Below are 25,253 nucleotides of genomic sequence, written 5' to 3'. Positions count from 1 at the left end.
CACTCTTGTAGCTGCGTATCCCATTACACCATGTGTATCTACCTCACAGCCTCTGGAAGGGAAGCTACAATCATACCAGCTTTCTGTTAAAAACAAACAAACAAACAAAACAACCAAAACCAAAACAACAGCAAACAAACCCAAACAGCTTTCTCTGTTAAAAATTCTGAAAACTCAGGAGTAAGAAGGGAATTCAACTCGTTCTCTCCTTGAGACTCCATGCTTTGGGCCCATAAGCCCCCTTCCATTGATGCCTGCAGATCTACAGTGCCACCTTTAGAAACCCCAACTAGAAAGCAGATTTTCAAATAAAGGAGCAAAAGTCCTCCTCTGAAACCTTTGCAGCCAAAGCCTGTTAAAATGCTGAGGCAGACTCTCGATTGCCAACAGAGTTTGACAATTTAGCAAGCAATCCAAGGCTGTATTTTACAGCGTCCCAGTACTGCACTAGGAGAAAAAGCCTAGAGATGTTAAAAAAAGATATGGCAGGTTAGATGTTTTCAACAGAGATAAACATATATTATCGCCATGGTACAGGCGGTACAATGTACTTGGGAATTCTTTCTGAAGAAGGGTGTACAGTTCTAGTCCTCTGTCCAAGAAAGAGGAATTTAAACTGAAATGAGTCCCTAATCATGGCAGAGCACAAAAGAGCTTGGAAGAGGAAGCCAAAACAAATATAATTGCTCTCTCAGGAGGAAAAAGAGCTACAGACTTTAAGGGTCAAAAGAGCACAAAAACAGCCACTGCTGTCATTCCAAGGATTTATCTCAGTAGGCCACTGACATAGGAGCCACACACAATGAATGGTCCATAATGGGCATTTAGGAAAGAACTTTAGAGACAGGGCAATACGGTATTTTCCTCAGCACACTCTTCCTCAAAGAACCTCCAGCTTAGGGATTTCGTGAGGTTGAGATTGTGTTTACTGGATTGTTCTTCCTTAATTTGTCAAGTTTTCTTCTGAATCCATTTATATCTGCAGTCAGCATAGTATCCCATGACAATGAGTTCCAGAGCCCAGCTCTGCCTTACACGATGAAGTCTGGCTGTGCATTGCACAGCACACTTGCTTGAGGGAGTAAAGACTTGAGTCAAATGAGTCATATCCCTAAAATTCCCTCTAGTAATCCCCAACCCAAGATAATTTCAGTTCTTGGGCAATGAGTTATCTGAAAGGTTACCTGAATGTACACAGGTGCTCTCACACTGACAACTAATGGTTAAAGGGCTGTTAAAGTGGAGACCAAATATTATGCTTGAGTTTTTAGGAAACTGAATTTAACTCCATTTTTACACCTACACAACCTTTTTATGTTCAGGGATAGACACATACAAAGTGACCAACAGTTGACCGTATGTTCTAAGAGAAAGGCAGTATTTCTAAATAGAATTTTACTAGATACACTTTAGAAATAGTGACCATATACAGTAGTATTAAATAAATCTTAAAAAATATTAAATTTCAATCAATTAATTCCTTTGTCCTAATTTATTTCTATCAGGATAAAAACAATCCCAAAGCCCAGGATACTAGGATTCCTACCATTTGATTTGCTTCACTTAGAATCTCAGACCAAACAAATGCTCTGTGACTCAGTTTCCTCAACGAAGAGATTGGGAATGAAGTAGTTTCTCACAACAAAAATGTTTTCCAGATAAGGTTACTTTTAGCAAAGTGCCTATATAGATTGCTGATAGCAAGTGCTATGTAAGTGCAATGAATTATTTCCTTATGTTTCTCCACTTCCTCCTCTGCGAAGGAGGGAACTTGTCATTCTTCCTTTTATTAGCAAATGCAGCTGGGAGCTAAATACACTGGTGACTCTGACTGACTGATTTGGTAGTGTTTATGCAAGTAAGCAGCAAGAAACACTAAATCAGAGCATAAACAAATCTTAGGCTAAATGTGCAGATGAAAACCTAACACATACTAAAAACTGTATGTTCCTGAAATTAGTATTCAGTTGGTAAAGATCCCAATTTTATTTTCCGGTTTAATTTTCAAATAATTTCTGTACTAAAGCATAACTGCAGACTGCACAGGGAAAAAACACTGAAATGGTTATTTTCCCCAAATTTAGAAACCATCTGTTTTGAAGTTCTGTTTGGCTAAGCAAATTACAGGAGTCACAGACCAGCTAAGTAGTTAAACACATACAGAACACCTTTTCTTCAGTGCAGGAGAAAAATGTCTTTAGCTGAGCTGTTTTGCATGGCACCTCCAATTTATCCCTTCTCCATTCCCTCTGGCATCTGTGTTGCTGGTGCCAGGGTAACAATCACATCAGGGTGCTCCACAAAGGTTAACGCAGACAATAGCCTGGCAGCATTTACGCATAACCAAACAGGACTACCATTTCCCTTGCATCTAAACGGTCAACAAAACAGAACCTAATTCACTACTTTTATACAAGCCCAAGGGCAGGCACAGGACAGAAAAGCTGGCAAGTTCACTGTCAGTTCTACAATGCCATAGGAAATGTAACAGACAGACTTCAGCACTGCAGGTGAAGTGATGTAAAGGAACAGAGCAGGGAGCAGAGGCTGCTAATGATCTGGGGTTTTTCTTTGGTAATATCCTGCTTATTTTTTCCTCAGTGAATAGAACAATTTATGTAGAATGAAGACTTAGCCTGTAACTTAATTACCACAAGTTACTTTTTTCATTGTATGATACACAAAGAGCTGACATTAAACTCAAGCTGCTGCAATAAAAATCCATTTAAATTAATCTAACTACCAAATGTTGTTACTGTGATTAATAATTAGCAAATGGCAGGTGACAAATCAAATAGAATTATAGCATCATTCAGATTATATGAACCTCTTATCCCACCCTGCTTTTCTAGGGACATCCTTGTTTGTCTCCTTGTTCCCATCAACCTCCAATTATCCAAACATACTCGTTCTGTCCCAAATGGCTCTTACAACAAGGATGTACAAATTTCATTCCCATAGCTGTCAAATACTGCATTGTAAATGCCTTACAGACCTTAATGATCTACAGGGCAGAAGAAATTCACAAAGGTTGACTTTAACTTGAGGAGACAGGACACTGGAAAGTTGAGAAGAAAGGCAGAAGCCGTGAAAAGCAATAGAAGAATGAAGAGAAATGGCACTGCCTCTTCTTCTAAGCGGTGGGTCAGTGGGTCTTCTCCACCCAAAATCATCATTCAACAGTATCCAGCATCCCCATCTGTACTTCTAAGCTCTCTCCTATTAACCCACCTTCCCAGCTGCACTTGTATTCAGGCCCTGAAGGTCAGCTGGAAGGTGTTTGGTGCTCAGCCCATTGATATCACTGGCAAAGTTCAACAGTTACTACAGCTTTGTGGTTATTCCAGCCCACAATATTGGCCCTGTACACTCTTTAAAATATTTAAATTCATATTCAATACATCATCATTTTGCCTACAGGCTCCATCCTTGCTGAGGAAGAAAGTGTTTACAACAGTATATAATGATAAACATATAAAGCCATCATCAATCATCCATCAGTTACAATTACCATTTGCATCCATTTATCTAATCACAGTCTGCAGTAACTGCTGCACTTAAGGAGTTCAAAACCACTTTAAAGATGGAAATGTTGAGGATAACTACTACATAATTACCTTCACATTTTGTAGCTCTCTGCTAACTCATATTTCTGTCCCTTTTAAGGTTTAATGTATATTAAATAAAGAGGAATTATTATTTACATACACCCCCACTCACCTACACACTCACATGTACTGACTATGACAGTGCAGGTGAGAAATGGCAGAGTAGTCTCATAAACTCTATTTAATGCACAACTTCAGCTGTCTCAGACACTCAGTCTCCTAGTCTATCTCTGCTGCTACTTTAAATACATTGAATTTCACATCTAACAATAAAAAAAAAGAAAAAGACCCCTCTCATTTTCCCCTCCTCCTTCTCCTTTGCAAGATCACCTGCCAGAAAATTATTTTGTATCTGCCCTGGATGTCAGAATTCATTGTCAGCCCTGCCTTCCTGTTTCTCTTTTTCAACCCCACTAATTTGAAGATGCCATACAGTTGGTCCTGAGCTAGTAACAGCTTAAAGGTCAGATAACTTCCAATGTTCAGAAGCTAGACAAAAGAGGACAGACAACAGTTTGTTCTGCAGTGACTACAATCACTTACTTCGCTATATTACATAAATAATGGATTCCTGAGAGTGGAAGGAGTGATATTTACGTGTTCTTTCACCTTTTCTGTCTTTTTTAAAAAATATCGTAACATCCAGCTTTTTACACCAAAATTAACATTTGTCTGAGAAGCTCTCTAAAGATTTTGGGGATTAAATCCAACTCTCCCTGCAATGCCAATGCTGTCATTCCAACCAGTGAACCACGCAAACACACAACTACTACTTAACATTTTCTCTGCAGCACGTGCTTAGGTAACAACACGAGAGGACACCCTCCCCTTCTCCCTCATATTTAAACTGACTCTTAGTGAAGAGAACAGTTACAGGGTGCTTTACTATAACTAATGTTCACAATGTGATCCCAGATGGACTTTTTACTCTCTGGTCCCTTCCTTCCTTTTTCCACTTCTGTGTGCCTGTCAGACTGCTGTAGTAGGTCATGCACTTGCTAGGAAAGTTAACTGCAATTGTAGCATTTCTAGAAATAATTGTATTAAAAAAACCAACCAAACAAACCCCAACTATTTAGGCTTCTAAAAGAAAGTTAATAACAGGTCTTGTTGATGAAGTCTGGCCTACATTGCCGATTACAGCTGAAGTGGGTGAGCACACAAACCACGTCCCATTTGGGTATCCTGGGCGACAGAATCGACTTCCCAAGCAGCAGCAGCAGCAGCAGCAGCAGCAGCAGCTGAGAGAGCAGGAACTGCAGCCCAGCACTTCAGCAAGAGCTCAGCCAGGCCCCTGGGCTCTCAAACTTTCATCCTCCAATTCTGCAGGCATCTGCTAAAAACTTCTAATACACTCTCCAGCCATGAATGTCAACTGTGCTGTGACAAAAAAGAAACAAACCAACAAAACCTCCCCATATAATGTCTGAAGTGCAGGCTGCACAACCTATTCTGTAGATGGCACTGTATGTTAAACAATGATTTTCTTCTCTTTCCACAGTACAATTTCTGAAGATAATAACCCAGATGCAGCCTCTAGCACATACAGAATATGCATTTATTTAAAATCAGGAATCACTCCATGGTATTAACTTTCGACTGTAACTCCAGAAGTCAGCTCCCAATTGCAATTAATTATGTTTATCCCCGTAGTATGTGACTAACAGGCAGGACAGGGTGCACTGTACAGACTCAGCATAGTAGACAGTCCCTGCTCCAAAGAGTTAACAAGACAAGCAGCAGAAGAGAGACAGTATACTAAAGAGAGCTAATGATGTTTTCCAGCCCTACTGCTGGATCCCCAGCCTGGTGTGCTACCCACTGAGTCAGCAACTTGGGCTATGCCATGATGACGATTAAGTTTTTTGGGGTTTTTTTTGTTTGTGGGTTTGGGGTTTTTTTTAAAAAGGCTGCTTTCATTATTAGCAACTTTTGAAGGATTTGTTGAAAATGGCATCAGAGGAGGTAGACCACAAAATTGGCAGAGAAATTCAGGAAACACAGGTGCAAAACCAAGATTGACAAACATCTAGGGAATCATTACCCTGGGAAGTTAGAGAATGGCATAAACTGGAAAAAGTGAATTTCACAACAGTGAGTAAAATTCTTCTGAGTTGATTTCAGCTGGGACACTAAAGTAATTGTGGAGGCATTAAAAGCAACACAAGCTAATCTAAAGATTCACTAACAACAATGCTTGCTTGAGATATAAAATTAATTACCAGCAGGAGAGCTCCCAAAAATCCAAGACAAGTCTTAAATGGTCCAGGTCTGTCCCAGAATTATGCTAACATGAACACACAGGGTAACAAAAGGCAGCAGCAAAGAGAAAATGGCATGCGCAAGCTCGGAAGAACCAACCAACCTTCCTACTGTACATTGCAAATGAGCAATATAAATCTCTACAGAAGCTCATGACAGAAAGCTGTATTTCAGAGTATTGCCAGCATTTGTTGATTTGCACTTGCCAAAAACCAGTTTGCAGGCTTTTTGGAATGTTAAAAGGTAAACACAGCAATCCTTCATATTTTAAAATAAAAAAGGAACAATACTTAATTATTCTAGTACAACTAAGATTTATGTTGATGTTAGTATTTCATACATTCCAGCCCATAAAGTGATGTGGAAAATTTTCCCTGTTCCCTAGTGAGTCCCTTTTATTGGCTGCATACACAGTTTTAATGTGGATTGAAAATCTTGCTTTACCTATGGCAGACAAAGCCACAAAAGTGTGGCAAATTTTTAGCTCTGTAAAGAAATATAATAATTCAAATCCACTGTGGTTGATTCACACTATCCAGAGTGTTTTGTTCTCTTACAACTATGCAGACATGTACCATATTCTGGTTTTAATGAAAACTTTATGATTGTTTAAAAATTCTGGTAGATATCCAGAACCCTTTTTTCCAGAATCCTCATATGAAAAATTTACTTGATGCATGGACCTGACAGCTGTATTAGTAGGAAACCGCATCTGCTGAACTACAGGTAAAGAAGCCAAATGCGAGAAATATTTGAGAGTCATTTGTCTTACCATGTCTTCATACTTTGCCCAGACACTCAACAGTAAAATCAAGAGGAATTCATGTAAATTACTACAGCCAACCAGCAATACATAAAAAATGTGCAAAGCTAGAAAAGGGAGCTTTATAGCATTGGTGAGTGAAAAGAGATATTCGAATAGGAACCAGCACTGACAGCTAACCCCGGAGACTGAGATTAAAGTCACTACCACCTTATTTTACATACAGAAAAGCCATTTCAGGCATTTTTGAAGGTTATATCTCCTGCTGCAGAGTTTGACTTGTGGTAAGTACTTCTGCACATGTTTAACTTTACCCACTGAATCATCCCTTTATATTCCATGGAACTAGTCGTATGTATGAAAATACATGGATGCCTAAATCTTCTGATGAATCAGGGGCTTAAGTTACCCTAGTTCAGCGAAAGAAGGGGCGGAGGCACCTCCAGATTAACACACTAATATTAAAGTCAGTGTGCAATTCTCCCATCAATTCCACAAGCTCAGTATTAGGCTCTGATGTTTTCATAAAACATGAGTTCTTCAACATACATTTGATATACAGACCAGAGGGTGGCAAGGTGTGTTTAGAAGGGTTCAACAATGATTACTTGGGGATAAATTTGGAAGAGGTACTTTATTTGTGTGTACCAAAGCTATTCATACATTGTGCAGGTCAAGTGAAGCTTATCTTGCTAAAACCTCTTAAATGATTTAATGAATTGTTTCCCTGCAGGACACACTTGACCCAGCTTATATGTGTTTTAGATAACATTTTTAAAATTAAAGCTATTCTGTCTACTACAGAACAAAAGGATAAAATAGATAGGAAGAAGGCAAGGAATAATTAATTATTCTTTGAGTGGGAGAGAGGGTTGGCTAAATTTATTGGGATGAAAACAAAAATTTGACATGTGAAACAAATGGAAAACTGACTGTGCTTCAGCTTCAACTGACTAGACCCAACAGACTATCTACAATGTCATATCACATAAGTATTATTAAACAATAATTGGAAATATAACACCTGTTAAAAACCAGAATGCTAACATTTAAGCTATCATCATCCAATTTGAAAATACACAAAGGAAATACTATGAAGAATACTGATTCATGCCACAGCTTTTAACTCTACATTGAGCTTTTAAATGCATAATCCAGATTAATGATATCGAAGCTCTCTATAATTGTGATTTGCCTTTTTTTTTTTTTTTTTTACTGTGTCAATGCTTTATAAAATTGAAGAAACTGGTATTTGCCTTTATAACTTGCTTTTTTTTTCCTGGTTTGTTTTTATAAGCAAAACAAGCCCTATCTTTCTCTCCAACTCCTCTACTTTAAATCAAGAAGCAAGCTCCTGATGAGTGTTCACGCAGCTGATTAGAAAATTGTCTTATAAACAGCATCATTAAGTGGCATGCCAATCAGCGGTGATACAGTGGTATTGCTGGTGCCTGTGTAAATTACAGAGTTATGCCCTACGCTTGGGAAACCTAAATGTACAATTCTGAGATTTCTTATTAGCAATTAGATTATAAATGCTGTGTTCTAATGCTTAACAGCATGAGAATATATTTATCACATACTGTAACCGGAGAACACAGAAAGGAAAAAAAAAAGTTCTAATTAGAGCAGACTTCCTGAAGAAGTTGTTATGAAGGAACCCCCAACACTGAAAGCTTATAAAAGAAGAACGTTTTTTTAGTTTTTTCAGGAGTGATGCCATACAAAAACTATATGGATTGTAAGATCTGTTGACATGCATTTCATCCCTGTTTATTTGGATTTACTATTTGTTTTATGACATCTCACCACCCACTTAAAATATACTAAAAATATTTGCACTTTTTGGAAAGGTTTCTTTGGTTTTATCAATATTTTCTTATTAAATTCAAGGAAAAGCCTAGAAATATAAATAACTCAGGAAACTCAGCTACCACATACTGACCTAGACTTGTATTGATACAATGTGACATGCTACATACAGTTGCCTGTTAATAGTATATGGACCCACATTCACTTGGATATAATACACATGGAAGATGACTCTTAAGAAATGCCAAGGCTGCAAAGTCATGGACTTGAGAGCTATGAGATGACAGAATTAAAGTTTGCCCGTGAAATTTTAGTTCAGGTTCTTTAGATTTCATCCTTTAATTATAGAGTCACACTAACCAAGCAGGCCACAGTCTTTCAGTAAATAGTATTCTCTTAACTGACACACTTTGAGCCCTGATTCATCATAGGGCTTTATGCCTTATTTACTGCATAGATTTAAACTGCATTGAGTGCATGCATACTAAATTCCTCATGGGCTTCTGTGTGTTGCTCATTACAACAGAATTGATAATGCCATTGCACCTGTTAAACTGTTCCAGAGCAAAGGCACAGACACGTTAACGTCAAAACTGGGTATCTTAAAGATGATACCACAACTTTCATTTTGGAGTATCCTGTGCTTTACAGGACCAAGGCAGAACTCTCAGGAATGTCATGCTGTTGAGAACTCAGCTCAAGTGCTAAGAGAAATAAATGGCTAACTTGCAAGTAGCTGAAGTACTTGCATAGAGTAAAAACTCCAGACAATCAACTGCCTGAACCACAAGAAAATCCCATGGTTCAGCAGTACTTCACCTTACTCCTCCCAGATGTCTCAGTTTCTGCAGTGGCAGAGGCTGAGGTTGTACACATCCGCACCTTCAACTATGGCTCCAGATTAATTCCCAGAGAACACACCTGGGACACTGAATAATGCCAGTGTTCTGAATCTGTAAGCATGATTACATCCAAAAACACTACTTATTTTATTTCTCTGTTTCTGGTTTTCCCTAATTTCAGAGTCTTGAATTGGTAGCCATAAGAGTGCAAGTACAGAGTTTTCCTTCTTGTTTTCAAATCAAATGTCTAATGCCATCTTTTGCTGTTGGATCAATACCCGGGCAGATCCTGTGGACAGGCCTACATCACTTGAGTGACCAGTTTACTGACAGTAGAAGTAGATTATTATGCCTGGACAGCAGTGGAAAACGAGGGAGATATTGCTAACAGCAGAGAAATAACAAGACTGAGAAATTTTGGTCTCAATTCAGTGCTTCAAAAGGGAAGATGTCAGCTGCCTACTTAAAGCACCTCTGTTCTCATTTTCTCAATCTCAGCATTTGTATCTTCCAACATTTTGATGCTACCTGCCCTTTCTTCTCTCCAAAACATGTATCTAATCCCAAATGTGCTCTCCTCACATCCCAATTTTGCTACTCTCTCTTTTTCCTTCCCCTTCCTGCTGTTGTCCTGACTTCTCCATGTGTATTTACTGCCCCAAAGAAGACACAGATACTTCTACGGCAAGACATGTATTCATCTATCAGAAATTTGTATTTTCCAACTCAGCTGAAAACAACAGATTTGCTTAGTGGTCTGTAATTGGTATGTATATCTAAAATTAATAGTTCCAGAGTACACTCACTACAGTCAGTTGTTAACGGCTTATTAATTACACATCAGGATGCCATAAACAACTTAGAGCCAAAACATAACTTTTTAGAAGCATACAACAAAAGTCAGTGACGACATCCACCAGACTTTTGTCCTCTCCAGAGCTTCATATGACAGCAAGGAAAAATCCACCTCTTCTTTTCCACAAACATCTAGAGGCAAAAATTTGGAGAGAGCAGGGCCCACTCAGATACGACGTGCAAAATGTTTACAAAAGGAGCAGTGAATGAAGAATTGAGACACTGTAGAGGGAATAGCCAGAACTGACTGCCATTAAGGTACAGGAATAGATCACTGCAGAGGAAATAATTTCCCTCAGTGTCACGTTTTTGGTGAGAAGAGATCAATCACATATACCAGTCTGTACTAAAAAATAAACAGAACTAAAAGGTCTGTAAACAAATTGGAAAGGAGGAGTCAATACTTAATGGTACTGCCTACCTACGTGAACAATCCCCCAAAAATCTAAATAGCACACTTTTCCATTAAGTGAGTCACCACAGACAAACTCATCTCATTTTTTAACTCTAAGAGACTCTAGCCAGACATGATTGATTTGTCCTCCTACCGGTCCTTGCCCTTTTGCGTTTCTGCAGAGATGTTGGGAACTGGCAATAACTCACCACATGCCTCAGAGAGCTTCCTTGGTTGTGAAGATCTCTCAGCAGTGTGGCATTTACATTTATTACCGCTAATTCTGGGCATTTAAATATGAAAACAATTAAAGTATATTTGCAAGGGATATGACAAACGAGCATTTGTACTCTGGCCAATTTTTCACTGACTTTCATTCAAGTACACCATTATGTTTCAGCTTTGCCTCTGACATTGTCTAAATGAGATGATTTCCCAGTATCCATATGGGCAGGTTGACTGATGAGAATGCCGTTAGGGTTAAATGTCTTTAGTACAAACTCAAAGGTCTCTTTCTTGGACAAATCCTGCCCCCGCACCCACTGATGAAAATTCAGAGCCATTGCTGAAATCCACAGAATTGCTTTGGACCTGCACCAGTCTAAATGGTAGCTCTTTGTAGATCTCTCTCTTCCTCAGAAAGGTGTTTCATCTTTGCAACTCATACCCTTCAGTAGCATCAGGTTGCTTTTGATTTTCATGTGACTTTAGTATTCTCACCAATCTGCTGCCACCAGAGAGATGAGGATTATCTGCACCAAAGCTGGGCTGAAGCAGAGCACCTATTTCCTCACACCTCCAGGTCACATTTCCATTAGCAGAAGGAGGGACTGAAATAACAGAGGGGATGCGAGGGAAAGAACAGCCTTTTGCTCTCTTGACAACCCTCTCACCTCTATGTCAATAATGAAATTAGTTTCCATAGTTGCAATGTGTCATGGCAATGTAGCTAGACAGAAATGTCTCCAGTTTACTTCAGGATGGTATAACTTACGTTGTGGAGACCCATCTGCTCCATGCACAGCTGTGCTGGAGAAGTCTTTCTGAGGTTTTTTTATTCTACCCCTTCCTGGCAATTACTGCCTATTACTGCTGTATGGAAGGATCATATATATACTCCTTATGTCCCATTAAAGACAGCCATCCAGCTGGGCTAAACTTACCGCTGGAAGTGGTTTGAGCTAGTTCAGAACTAAGGTACTCACATGAATCTTTCCCTAAGTGGAGTCCTACAGCAGTAATGTTGCCCCAACAGTGTGATCTCGAAGAGTGTATCTGTTTATCACCTTAAAGTGTCCTTTCCAAACTCAATGCCAGGACCCTGCTATTCTGCTAAAGAAGAGCTGGAACCAAATCTCCCTCCCACTAATTCCAAACGTTCATTAACATATGTGGAAGTGGACTGAACGTGTGTCCTCAAATCCCCATTTCAAGCCCCTTCACAAAGTTTGACTGAGTTTTCAAGCTGCTGTTCAGGAAAAAATGCTAATACAGCTTATGGGACCCAGCACAACTGAGCTCTGTGTTCATCAGTCCTTTAATGTATGCCAAATGGTCTTTTTGGTTTGAAATAATTTCATGCAATGCTAAGCAATGCCCTCATTGTTGCTTTTGCTGACTTGCAGTAAACCAGCGGGATGCCAGGCTGCCACCATCAGAACATCTGCTTTATTAGAAAAATATTTCAGCAGGCCTCGCCTTGTAATAAATGATGTGACCCTGGAAGGCAGACAACCGCACTCCTGCAGGCAAATAGCTCGCAAAAGGTCAAAAATGCCTGAAGCTTTGGGAGCAGCAGCATCATTTCTGTCACCCTGCCTTACCCTGGGTCTTAGAGCTATAATAAGGGAAAAAATACATCACTGAAGCTCTGAAGACAGATCCCAGTTGATGGACTGGGAGTCTTCTACCAACGAAGAACATGAGAAGGGAGGGAAGGAGAGGAAAGCAGAGGAGAGGGGAATCCAGCTGTGAAGCTTTTCACTCTGCCACTGAAAACAGAGCTATTCTTGGGAGTGCCGCTTAGTTTGTCTCAGTCAGAATGAACTGGGGGAGCGAAATGTGCCATATAAACTATTTCAGTTATGAAACAGGTTACAGAGTGCTTATACAAAGAGCTTCACTAGCACACAGATACCTGTCCATCTTAATTTACAACCTTTTCCAGAACAGTCCCTCACCCTCCGACCTTTTTTTGAGAGTTATTAATTTTCTTTTGTATTTTTGACTCTGAATTTCCCCTAAGACATAAAACCCCAATGCTATTGTAATCTTTTTGTTCCATTCACAACGAACCATCAATAAAACCCCAATGAAGTAAAACAGTGAAAAAAACAGTGTAAACATTTCAATTTTGCTAACAATGTAAAGAGCGTCAAAAAGATTTTGGATCCTGTTTATCTACCTGTGAAGTTAGTAGTCAGTGGATGCTCTGTTGCTATAGTTAAGAGAAAGGTCTTGCTCCCGTTGTTACTGCTATTGCCTTTTGAAGTGAAATGACAGTGGCGCTCTTTTGAATGGTAGCATTTTACAGCAATTTGACTTGCTACCTAAAGAAGCAAATTTGCATGAAAATTATCTAGAAAGCACAATCACATACATACACAGTTTATATACATATTTATACTGGCATTTTCAGTACAGGTATGACATACAGCATATCAAAGTCTATAGAGATGAAGAGTAAATTAGTTGGCAAGATTATTTTCTACAGTAATTTTCCAGAAAAGGAACCATTTCCTAGAAAAGCCTACCATTACCCTCCAACCTCTTCTATGACGAACAGTGCAGCTGATTTCTACCTTCATTCTTATTCACCTTCCATGAAAGCACCACTGAGGACCTAATGAAGAATGCTGGGTAATTCTGGCATTATTGAATTTTTCGTTATTTATTTATTAGACATGGGAGCTGTTATCAGCAAGCAGCCAGGTGAGTCAAATCAGATAAAGCATTATCTGATTCCTGTGCTGTAAATCAGATTTTAATAGAGAAAAGATCTGTATCCCTTTGGGAGTGGAAAGAATATGTTTATAATGTCTTCTGAATGTGTACTGCACAATAGCAAGTATGGATAAAAAGTATTTTCTCTAATCAATTTTCCACTTTCTTCTCCAAGTTCTTTCACCCATAAGATGAGAACTAGAATAAATGAAAGTTCTGTTTCACTCACTGTGCCTAGTGCTAGCAAATAACTAAGATAAGCATGCATTAAAGCATGCATATATGTTTCATTTTCACATGGACACACAAAAAATAATTCTGCAATATTAAAAATATAATCAAGACAGCATTGTTTCTCTGCTGTCAGAATATTTTACAGATTTCAAGTTTATCTAATTCAGCCATTGAAATGAGACCTTTGGTAGCCTACTTTCAACCCCAATACAGCTTCTGTCTTAGGTATTTATCCTTGCCTTTTTCTATTCAGAGCCTATGAAGTCTCTTGACAGGACCTGTAGATTAGACACAGATAACATTTGACTACCCCTTGAAGGTTTTACAAATTTTAATCAGCAGAGTAATCTAGATAGGCTCAGACAGACATCCATGTTAAACATTAAAAACTTTGATGCAAAGCCAGCTCTTTCTTGTAACACAGTGTTATTTTAATTTTGAGTTGCTGGAAATTATTGTTCGCAAAAATGAGGGCTCTCCTTTCACCTAGTGCACAATTTTTGACTGCTCAGACAGAACTAAAATTCTGGAATTAGTTTATCGCCCAGACACTTAAATATTTTGAGTACTCAAAAATTACTTTTTAAAAACAAACTTGTTAGGTCAGATTCAATTAATTCCCTAACAAACTGGAGAAAAGGTCCTTTCATGTCATGTTTGGCTTAAAAATGCCATTTCTTTAATGATTTACACATGAAAATAAATTTATAAGCAAGCCATTTTATTCATTGAGATTTATGAAGGTGTGTGCTCAAAGTGCCATTAACAAATGAACAAGGAAAGCTCTGCCACTGCCAGCCATCAGCAGCAATTCTGACATCCATGTCACACTTCAGTATCTTGTCATTCCCAGGTGAGCCTTTGCTTCTCCATCAAAATTCACAGGAGGACTAACATTTTTAAAAGTAACAGCAAAACTACAGGCAGCACAGAAGTCATGAACACAATGAAAGCTAATATCGAACTTAGGTTATCTGAATGTAAGGCTTATTTATTAGAGGAAAAAGTCCAACCAAGTCACAACTAATCACATGCTGTATTTGAGATACTGGTTTCCCTTTTGGGGAATGCAACTACACTTCAAGTTGTTTTATCAGTATCAATAACTTAATAATAATCTGATTCAGAATCTGTATTTGGATGAGTAAAGGTTAGCTCTAGTCACTTGGCAGAAGACCAGTTTCAGGTTGTAATGACTGTGATGTCTCAGATAGATTAAACATCTCCAAGGAATACCACATCATTTTTTGTTTTATGTATCTGTGATGACAATGTAGAGAAATAAATGAAGGAACTACGACCCGTGAGAAACATGAATACTGAGACTGCAAGTGTAGGCTGTAATGGGGTGCAGTGTACACATCACTAGGGAAAACACTGTAAAGGTCTGAGGTTTCCTCTTGGAAACAGACAGCAACAAGGACTGGGAGAAGTGTAGATGGTGGTGTTATGTTAACATGAAACAAGTAGGAAATAGTCACTTAAATACTTATTTGTCCCCCAGAGAAAACCAGATCAAATTAAGTGTAATAAAAATCCCCGTAGATCCGTATCTAGCTATGCCTCTAAATTCTAGACACAATCTTACCATTTGTTACCATCACACTTCCCACTGCATTCCCCTCCAGCTGGCACAGCTAGTCTAGTAACCCCTTTCTCCTTAGCTTCAAAAGACGAGGCAATCTTAATTTAGCAGTAACAAAGCCATGTAATTTGTGGGAGCAGAGAGTCTTTAAAATTACCAGCTTTCTAACGTGTACCTTGCAAATCTGATGAAATCTATGTCATTAAACTAAAAAAAAACCTGACATATCAAAAAAATAACTTTTTTAAAAATTAATAATCAAAACCACAAGAAAGGACTGCATCCTAACAGCATCTACCACATTTTGATCCATACAGTAGCCTTTTGCAAGATACTTCAGAGATACTCTCTTCATTAATGTGAGGCTGGTTTGAGCTTCTTTCACCTCACTCTGGAGGGCAGGACATTTATGAAGAAACAAGTAGTCCCTCAGTGCAACAGGCCACAGGATTCATTGCACAACAGGAGATAAGTAGATGAAGATTCAGGATCTTACTTGTCAACTGTACATATCTGTACAAATGAAAATATTAGACTCTCTTTCAAATTAAAAGAACATCACATACAATACATTCAGCTGTTCCAATCCAGTTTAAAAGGATGAAAACATCACTAGCCAGACAGTTCTTCACACGGCAAGTCTCTCACATCTTGAAATTAATGCCAAATGTATACCTTTTATCATTAGCAAGCTACTAATGCCTACCATCTCCTTAACTGCACATGCTCAAACCCTCAGTGGAACAAGACACTCCCTAGACTAGCACGTGTGTTGCTGGCTGGCATAGTGGGTCAATGTCAGATTAATTATTAGCCAACAAGGGCACCGCACTGCAAATTGTGAGAGAGAACCACACACACTTTCTACACGGGATGGCTCTAAAGTCTTGGCCATGCACATCAGACTGCAAGACCAGAGCCTCTCAATTATTGCTTTGCTTCCTTTAAGTTTTAATGAATCTTTATCTAAAATATCTCATTATTTTCCTGAGTAAATACATCCTGAATGACTCAGTGTGGGAGGAGGGAGCAGGAGGATGAAGATTGTTTCAATTTTTTTTGGTCAAGAAACCTCCTTTCTCTACAGATAAATGTCTCTGGTTCTAGATCCAATGCACCTTTTCCTACTTTAAAATAAGAAAAATATCTATTCATTCAGAGTTGACAAACAGACAATATACATGAAGCAGTTCAGGGTAAGTGAGGTAGCTTTAATAATCTGTATCTCATTACTATTTGTCTGTTGTAACTTTATGTCTTATAACCAGGAGTTTAGGCACTCGCAGCTTCCCCTCCCTAGAGGGCAATGTATCAAGATGGTAATGTATCATTACCTCAACAAATGTTCTATTTAAACAGCAGAATGACTCCCAAATGGAAAACACATTTCTGCCTGCGATATCTCAGGTTTAAATATATTTATCTCCTTTTTTTTTTATTAAAAAACCCCACCCCTCATTTCTAGATGAAAATGGCCTGGTAGGGATTCAATGCCACGTTCCACCTTCATACACATAAGGCCCTTCAGCAGTGGTGAGCCTGATGTAAATGTGCGGTCAGGGTAACATCAAACCCACTGTCCCAGAGGCCTCTGACTTACTGAGGTTCCACTTGAGGCCCGTCGTGGTCACGCTCTCGCAGGAGTTCCCGATGGGGATGAGGCCACACCAGGCGCCTTCCAGTCCCGTGTCCACATGCAGCTTGTGCTTGCCCTGGAAGACAGAAGGGCCCGTGGAGTCAGTGCTTGCCAGGGACCCAAACGGCATTTGCCAACAGACCTTGCAAATAAACCGGAAAGTACGTAGATGGAGACAGGTCCAGAATGTCCCCCCAAAGGCTCAGGAATATTTGGCTGCAGGAATTCAGGTTGTTGACATTTACAGAGGGAGGAGAGAGGTGAGCTTAGGTTCCAGACCTCAGGGCTTTCAAAAAGTTCGTTTCTGGGCTTTTCTAAACAGGATCTGGCTTTGCTTATTCTTTCCTGGCATTTTTGAAGAGGCACTTCTGTCAAAGCTAGGCTCTTCATGCCTGTGAAATGAAGGCAATCTGACCCATTCATTCATTTTTTTCCTCATCTAAACAGCTGTGTTTCACTTCCTAAACAACGCTAGTCAAAGCACCACTGAAAGTCCTTCATTATTTTGACAACATCTGTAAAATTTCATGTACTTCTCCAGGCATGTACTCTTCCGAGAAGGAAGAATACATGCTGAAACTTAACTAGGTGCTAGAGAAATTAACCTAAATATTTAGAGAAACATGCTTGCACAAAGTAAGAAAAACAAAGTGAAATTAAAACACGTTTTTGTACATCTAAGATAAATTCATCTCATAACTATCAAGTTCATGGGTTGCAGGAGAAGCAGCAGCTATTAATGATGATGAATTTGTGACCAAGCTCTTAATTAGTACTTATAGACCCTGTGTGAACATCTTGCCAGGTATCAGCATATGAACAGTTGCAAGGAAGAATAGATAGTGGAAATCTTTTACAGAATGAGAAAAAAAAAGAAAAAGCTGAATTTAGAGTTCTGGCAAGAACAATTTGTGTTCTAAGAATCTATGAAAGTGTTTATGAAAACTGGCTACGCGAAAACAGCAAATACAAACCAGTGACAAGATCAGTGGAAAAATCGTCCTCTGATCTCTTCTACACAGGTAATTTATTCTTTCAAACAAATATGGGCTTCATCGGGGGCAAGGTTAGGATTCTTTGAAATAGAGGTTTCTTTGGGGTTTTATTTTATTCTCTTGTGGATGCACAGGCAAGTTAAACCCTTGAGCATGTCTTTTACGCACAAATTCTTCATCACCATAAATAAAATCTGATATGCCTATTTATTAATCTATCAAAATAAAAGAACTAACTCTGTGAAACCCAATGAGTATTCAGCAAATACTTGTTAAGCAGGAAACTGCTTACACCGAAAGAAAAAAATAACAGTTGAACCATAAAACTCAAGTAAATGTCCCAAGCAGCAAAAATACTTCCTCACAAATTTTCTTTTGGGGAATGTATTTAAGCTTTTTTCTTATGTTTTCTGCTCTCATATACTCATTCCAAATGCCCTTGCAAATATAAAGTCACTAGTTAGAAAGTCAAAACTGGAGGCAAAGTATCTTATTGCTGAGATGTTGATGTCTGAGGCGTTCGACAGCTTCTCCTGTTAATGCCAAATGCATTATGAAGAAACAACTTCAATACATGTCATGCTCTCAGTTAACAAATGAACCTTGGAAAAGCTGCCAATTAGGGAGTATCAGATTGCATAGCTTAAGCCTGTTTGATTGTTCGCAGAGCAATGAGAAAACCAATCTCCAATATCATCTATCTTCTCAGGGTGTCCAGCTTCATGTGGTGATGAGCCATGTATTTCTATAGTGGTTGTGAACGCTTGCCTGCCAAATTCAGAGGTGTAACAAATTCAGGTTTGATAACCTTTTAGCTATACAATATGCCATGTTACTTCTCTCTCACAGCACAGAGGGAGGAGGAAAAGGTGAGGAGAGGTACAAGTATGAGCTCTATCGTTATGCAATTGCAGATATTGTCTATAATGAAGCAGATGATGTAGGAGAGAACAAAGGGCTGGGACTGTCTGTTCCCAATGAATGTACATGTTGCTGCCCAGAGCTACTTGAGGAGAGGAGCAAACTCACTACATTTATCAATTAGTAAAGGAATATGAAAAAAAGAGGTAAAAGTAACTGGCCTGACAGAGAACCTGATTAAGTCCTGTATTCTCAAAAACTGTATCTACCTACTATTAGGTTTGCATTTCCTATTCTGCGACATTCTGGCCCAGCTAACTGATAGGGATTCAATTCAAGAGAAATTTATGCAGAATGCTGTCTTTCTGTGCTCACAAAATAAATCTTTAAAACAAAAGTTGCTATTACCAGATTCTTGCCAATATCCAGGATTTTATCAGGAGTCTTTCAACGCCTGATACTTCTCTAAAATCCCAGTTCACAGGTCCCAGTGATTATGTGAGAATTTTTACTTTCTTCCCTAAAAGGACATTTTCTAGCCCTCAGTTGTTAAGAGAATTTCAAACTAGGAGCCCAAAGGGCTAAACCCAAGGGAGCAAGTAAACAGGAACTGAAATATTAAAATGCAAATTATTTTTAAAAAATCTCTCAACTGTTAAGCCACACTCATGGCTTAGGGATTGGTTCACTGATATTACACAAGACAGTTTTTAAGACTTTTCTTTAAATAAATCAGTAAGGGATCTTAATATTATTGGGGGCAGTCAGGACAGAAAAGGGAAATGATCTTGGGGAAAAAACAATCAAACAAAAAATCCCAAATAACCCACTCATTTTTACCAAAAAAGATTAATTAGCCAATGCATTTGTACAGTAAGGCTCTAAATTCAAAGCACTGTGAGTCTGCCACAGGGGAAATTAGGTGCCCAAGCTTATCTTCAAATTTTTGAGTATAGATCTTTCAACCAAGCAAGATGGAACTGCTATTTGCAGGAGGAAGGGAGGATCAGAGCTTGTAATTTGCAAATACAAGTAACAATTTGTTCTATTTAAGTCTCTGTGATTAAAGGAACAATTATATACTGGCACTTAAAATATGAAACTGTTTTCAGTTTCTGCAGAACTCAAAGTTCCAAAATTAGGATTAAAATGAAAATCAAAGTTTGACTAAATAAATCCCTTCTTCTTAAGTTTTTTTGCCTATGTAGGAGGTAACTGAAAAATTTTCACATTTAACTTAAGAATCAAATATTACCATGTTTGAATGATACTGGTGATAAAATAATGGCAAATAATACAGCTGTATTGATTTTTATCTTATTAAGTCAGTTTTGAAAAACATTGATCAATCTTCAGCATTGATTTCTTTTTTTCATTTTGTCTCTGATGCTGGGAAATAAGATCAATTTCTAAGTTGAGCAATAAGAAGAAAATGTCAGAAGATATTTTCAAGAATGCTTCATCCATATAGGTTAAACTTTTCCTTTTGATTCTGATGTCCTGTGTTGTAAGAAAGCATCTAAGCTACAGTGGTTAAATATACCCCTGTTCCGATACCATTTTTGCTGAGTAAAGACCTAAAGACATAGTTGTTCTCTGTCACATCTCCTAACTCAAATGAATAGAAGTCTAATTGCCAGGAACTCATATACCTAACCCTATCTGAGGTTGTAAGCTGCTAAAATCCTTAGTCAAAAATTTGCAAGCTGACAAAGATATGAACACTATCAAGATAAAAGCTGATAGCTCTAAGCGTGCAGAGATACCCCATTGGCACTTCATAAAGGTGTAGAGAAAATTACTTATCCAAGTGCTTTCTAGACCAACCTGAATAAATGTATTGCAATAAATATATACTCTAAAATAGATACCGAGCGACAAAATGTTATGAAAGAGAGAGAGAATGGAAACTGATCTTCAGTACTGCTTTCTGAAGGGACCTGGAGGAAGGAAACCTGGAACCTGGCAGGTTGAAGCAGGACACAGAGGAGAGGCATGAAGCCAGTTAACAAGATGCTGGGGAAGAATAAGGAATTAAAATTAAGCTTTAAAAATAAATGAAAAAAGATATAATAAACAGATCTTGGAAACTGCTGAAGGACTAGGACATATGAAAGGTAAGGGGAAAGGAAAAGGAACGAATTACAGGATTAGAGGGCAAAGCAACCCTTACTCAGAGGACAAAACCACCCTTATTCTAATTTTCAGACTGCCCTGATAGTTTGCCAAGAATGAATAAATCTACTGAATAATTTAACTCATACAAGTCACTGATTTTCTAAACAGTATAGTCACCTGTGCTTGCTGTGAGATCTGGGACTACAGAGAAACAAGATTTCTTGAGATCTGGCCAATGGCCCTATGATACCTCCTCCACTAGGTAGATCTTGTTTACCATAATCTTTTGATAAAACCTCTTTTTATATCAGCTTTATTTCAATGACTACTCCATAGATGGCAGCACACACTTGAAAACAACAGCAGCAAAAACCCTAAATACAGATGTCATAGTGTTACCCAGGGAAAAGGCAAAAACTACAATCTGTTTTAGTACATAAACATCTGGGTGCAGAAAATGGTACATAGATTAAAACTCGGGGAATGAGTGGAAATCAACATGATCACCAAAGACTGCAGCAGAGAGGAGGAGGAAAGAAACAAGGATGAAACTAAGCTGAGAACATTTATGTTAAAATCAAGTATCATGATTGGCAATAAATTTAAACGAAGTTCCAGAAATATTTCTACTCATTGTTAGTTGTGTAAGAGCTTGACTTAAAAATAATAAAAGCTTTTAGGATGGGATTCTGAGCATGACAAATACAGCCAATTTTTCTAAAAGGATGTATTTAAGAAGAGCTATTTTGTTATAAGCCTAAAATATCATCAATTGTCTTTTCAAACAAATATACATAGTGCCATGTTGCTACTACATGAATGCTATTCACAGAATGTTATTTGACCCAACCAGGCTTTTTGTGGTTGTTGAAAATAAAAGCATCCACAGTTCCAGTGAAAACTCAGAAGTCTAAAAGCTCTTGTATATCATATCAATGACTACTTAAACTCATATGGAAAAAACAGCAAATTTATTGTACTTCAAAACAATATTAAAAAATGTTGGACCCAGTCCTGCTGAGCCTTAATTGTTAGTAGTGCTCCTGTACTGAAATGGATAGACTTCAGTATATCAGTTATTTGCAAGACAGAGCCCCACCAAGCCTACCTTTCAAGAGGAGCACTTCATAAAATGACGACACTATAGTGAATAAAATCCCAGGCAGTAGAGAGAGAATAAATTATAATCATTATTAGATCCAATTAATGAACACATCTGCTTCAAACCAATTTGTGACAAGGGTAAAGAAAGCAATCCCTGTGGAGGTAAGTGCCACTAAAATGAAAAGATTTACTATACCCTGAGGTTATATGTTTAAGTGGTTGCTAGTGTATATCTAATGTACAAATTATCCACAAAGAGCAAATGATCCCAGAGTTTCACACATTCACACATGAACTTTTTCTATAGGCCTAGTAAAACCATCCTGAGAGTACACCTCATGTAATATCGATGACGTGTTTTACTGAGCACAGTAGGTGCATCCCTTATTTGCCCATCACCTGTTGCAGCATGAGCAAGTAAAACAGCTCTCTATCTTCTGCAGTCAAGCCTATATGACTGACAAGAAAACAACAGATAGGTGCAAAAAATGCAAAAGTATATTTCTCTGGAGACTGCAAGCAGCTAAAACTGCCAGCAGCGTAGACACTGCTAACATGCACACAAATGAAGTGATGAAAACACTTTATCAAGCCAATAAGGTATCTTGGAATACAAAAGCTACTTTAAAAGGGAGTTTGGGTGGTTTAATTTCTTTTCACAGACATATCTTAAGGATTGACAAATGCCATAAATACTAATTTTTGTTCTATTCTGAATACTACCCTACAGAAAAACTCATTCTGTTGAAACTCCCCACTCACAAATGAAATTCCACAACATTTTCTTCAGTCTACCATATATCAATGCAAAATACACCACAAATCCAGCATGAAACTATAATAATCAAGAACTGGCTGGTCCTTCTCTAAATTCAAGCAAGCCTTCCACTGGCCCAGTGTGACATTTTATCCTTGAGCTTGTACATTTGATGCCCCATCCTCAGCAGACCCATCATTATAGGTTTAATTAGCATTTTTAGTGATGCCTTAAAAAAATCAGAACGATTTTCTTTATATCCATTTATGAGACTACAGAGTATAATAGATTGCACATAAGAGTGAAAAGTAGACAAGCTGCCGAAGATTTCATATTGCCTGTATAATTATTATGCAATGTTGCAGTTAAATCGTCAATCTAGAGGGGCCTTTACTAAGGGCACTAATATTCTATAATTCCTAAGTGATGAGAATTACAGCATAATCTTTCTCACCATCCACCAGTTCATTATACATTTAGTGTCACTGCTCATTCTTTTTTGTGCATTTCTACAGGGGAACAGTCCAGAGGATCTCTTCTACCTAGACTACATCCCCTTATTTTCCTTGGTATTAGAGAAGTGTGGGAGTTACTTTTAAAGACAGAATATTGTTCACCTAACTAGTGGCAAGAAACAATTTCTTCTTCATCGCACTGAATTACTAAGTATTGCTGGAAGGCACCTTTATGCTATGTAAGAATACACAGAATTTTTGTGTGAGTATATAGTGCTAGGGTTTTGGTTTTTTTTTTAAAAGTGCTTAGGCTCTGTTGCTATACAAGAAAAAAAGTACAGTTACCAAGCCTAATGCATATCAGTGTTTACTAACATATGCTATGTAACAACATTTGATACCTTTTTTTTTTTTTCTTGTCTGGGTTGCTCTGATTGGGTTGCTTTCTCTATGCATCTTGCTTTCTCATCCCTATTACAGCTAATCTGTCTTGCCTTTTGCATAGTTCTTCACAGTCCATCCTGTGAAGGAGCTTATCATGTCCTATTTAGTGGGAAGAAATTAATTGATTAATTTTTCCTTTCATCAGCTACTGACCACCTGAATCTTGGCTGGTTGTTGTAGCAGGTGCCTTTGTGACTTCCTCTAAGATTCAAATCTGTTTATCTGTTCTCGGAAGTCTTCCCAGACATATTGGCAAATCTCTGTAGCTCTCCTCCTCCAAAATCTCACTTGGAAATCTTCGCTACTATGTAAGTAAGAAGAATGATCAACAGGCTGCTGGTCAACATCTTATAGTTTCTTGTAGTCCTCAATCTACACCCACGTGATGCCCTCACTTTTCTGTGTGTTATATGATGCAACAAATCATGAGCCCACAAATCCTCTTATGTACCACCATCTTTTTAGTAGATCTGGCTTCATATTCAGGGGCTTCCTGTTAGGGGGGCTTCATGTTCAGGTTAGGGGCTTCATAAAAGCCTGACCTCTATAATTTCTTCAGTGCAAACAAACTGATGGACAGAATTCTTTGCATTGAGTGGGGGAATCTCACATACGCTCCTTTCTCCCTTTCGTTTCTGACTGTTACTTTCACATACCTCTCGGTAAAAAACATACCTCTAGGTAAAAAAGAGAATTGAAGTAGTGAATGAACTTTTGAGACAATTTCCAGCACCTCTTCTTGATCTCTGTTACAAGAAGGAACAATTTGCTGTTATTATAAAGATATTCATTGACCTAGGATAAGAAACCACATCTATTTTCAGTAGACAGGGAAATAGTTTCTGCTTTATAACAACAGGCTTTGAAGAAGTGTTATGCCCCAGATTTTGTGGTAGCAATGACTGACTGCCTCTCTCTACAACTGTGAAATTCAACGACCTGTTACTCAGGTCAGGAAGAACAAAAATAAAGAAATTTCAAGCTGGCTATTCAAACATATAATTTTTTTCTCCTCTTTTTTCCACCTTCTCCCCATTTTCTTCTATAGCTAAGTAGTCAGTTGGAAATTACAGTCCACACAAAAATCCCTTCTTTTCTTGGGAGTACGAGGTGGAGAAACAGAACACTGTACTATCCTGAACTCCATTTTCCTCCTTTATGAATCATACTTGGATAGGGGTGTGAAGTTTATTTGCAACAGCCTTTTTATAACGGATATAGCTTCAGTTGCCTTGCATTTCAGTGGGAACTGCACCCATATCACCAGTGTCATCAGTGACAGATTTGGTCCTCAGAATACAGAGGAATATTCCCAAGCACACTAAAAATCATTCAAAGTAGACCAAGCTGAGTCCCAAATCTTTCACAGCCATCTCTTACTATAAATAAATACAGTCAGCCTGGCATCTTTTCTCACAAGACTTTGAAGCTCTGAAAGCTGAATGCATCTTTCCAGCACCCCATTTGTCATCACAGTTGTAATTCTGAGTGAGCATCCCAAAAGAATTATACTAGTATATTTAAAATATCACCAAAGGGTAGAAGTAATTGTATCGCATAGCAGACAATGAAAGAGCAAAATCCC

The 25,253-nt window shown here is 38.3% G+C and overlaps 1 protein-coding gene across 7 annotated transcripts in view; it reads right to left on the bottom strand.

Annotated features, from left to right (window-relative positions):
* The window catches only part of TPK1 (thiamin pyrophosphokinase 1), a 319,194-nt gene that overhangs the window by 45,632 nt on the left and 248,309 nt on the right, over positions 1-25,253 (bottom strand). For 5 of the 7 annotated variants that reach the window (XM_054817003.1, XM_054816997.1, XM_054817000.1 and 2 more), the window contains one exon: positions 16,899-17,010. In XM_054817003.1, coding sequence (XP_054672978.1) covers positions 16,899-17,010 — 112 coding nt within the window. Of the gene's footprint in view, positions 1-12,940; positions 13,086-15,782; positions 15,812-16,898; positions 17,011-25,253 lie in introns of those variants that run through there. The other 2 variants (XR_008575907.1, XM_054816999.1) reach the window with 2 other exon arrangements.

Source organism: Grus americana, chromosome 2 (genome assembly GCF_028858705.1).
Source record: "Grus americana isolate bGruAme1 chromosome 2, bGruAme1.mat, whole genome shotgun sequence".
Taxonomy (NCBI): domain Eukaryota; kingdom Metazoa; phylum Chordata; class Aves; order Gruiformes; family Gruidae; genus Grus; species Grus americana.
This window is presented reverse-complemented; position numbering and strand designations above follow the sequence as displayed.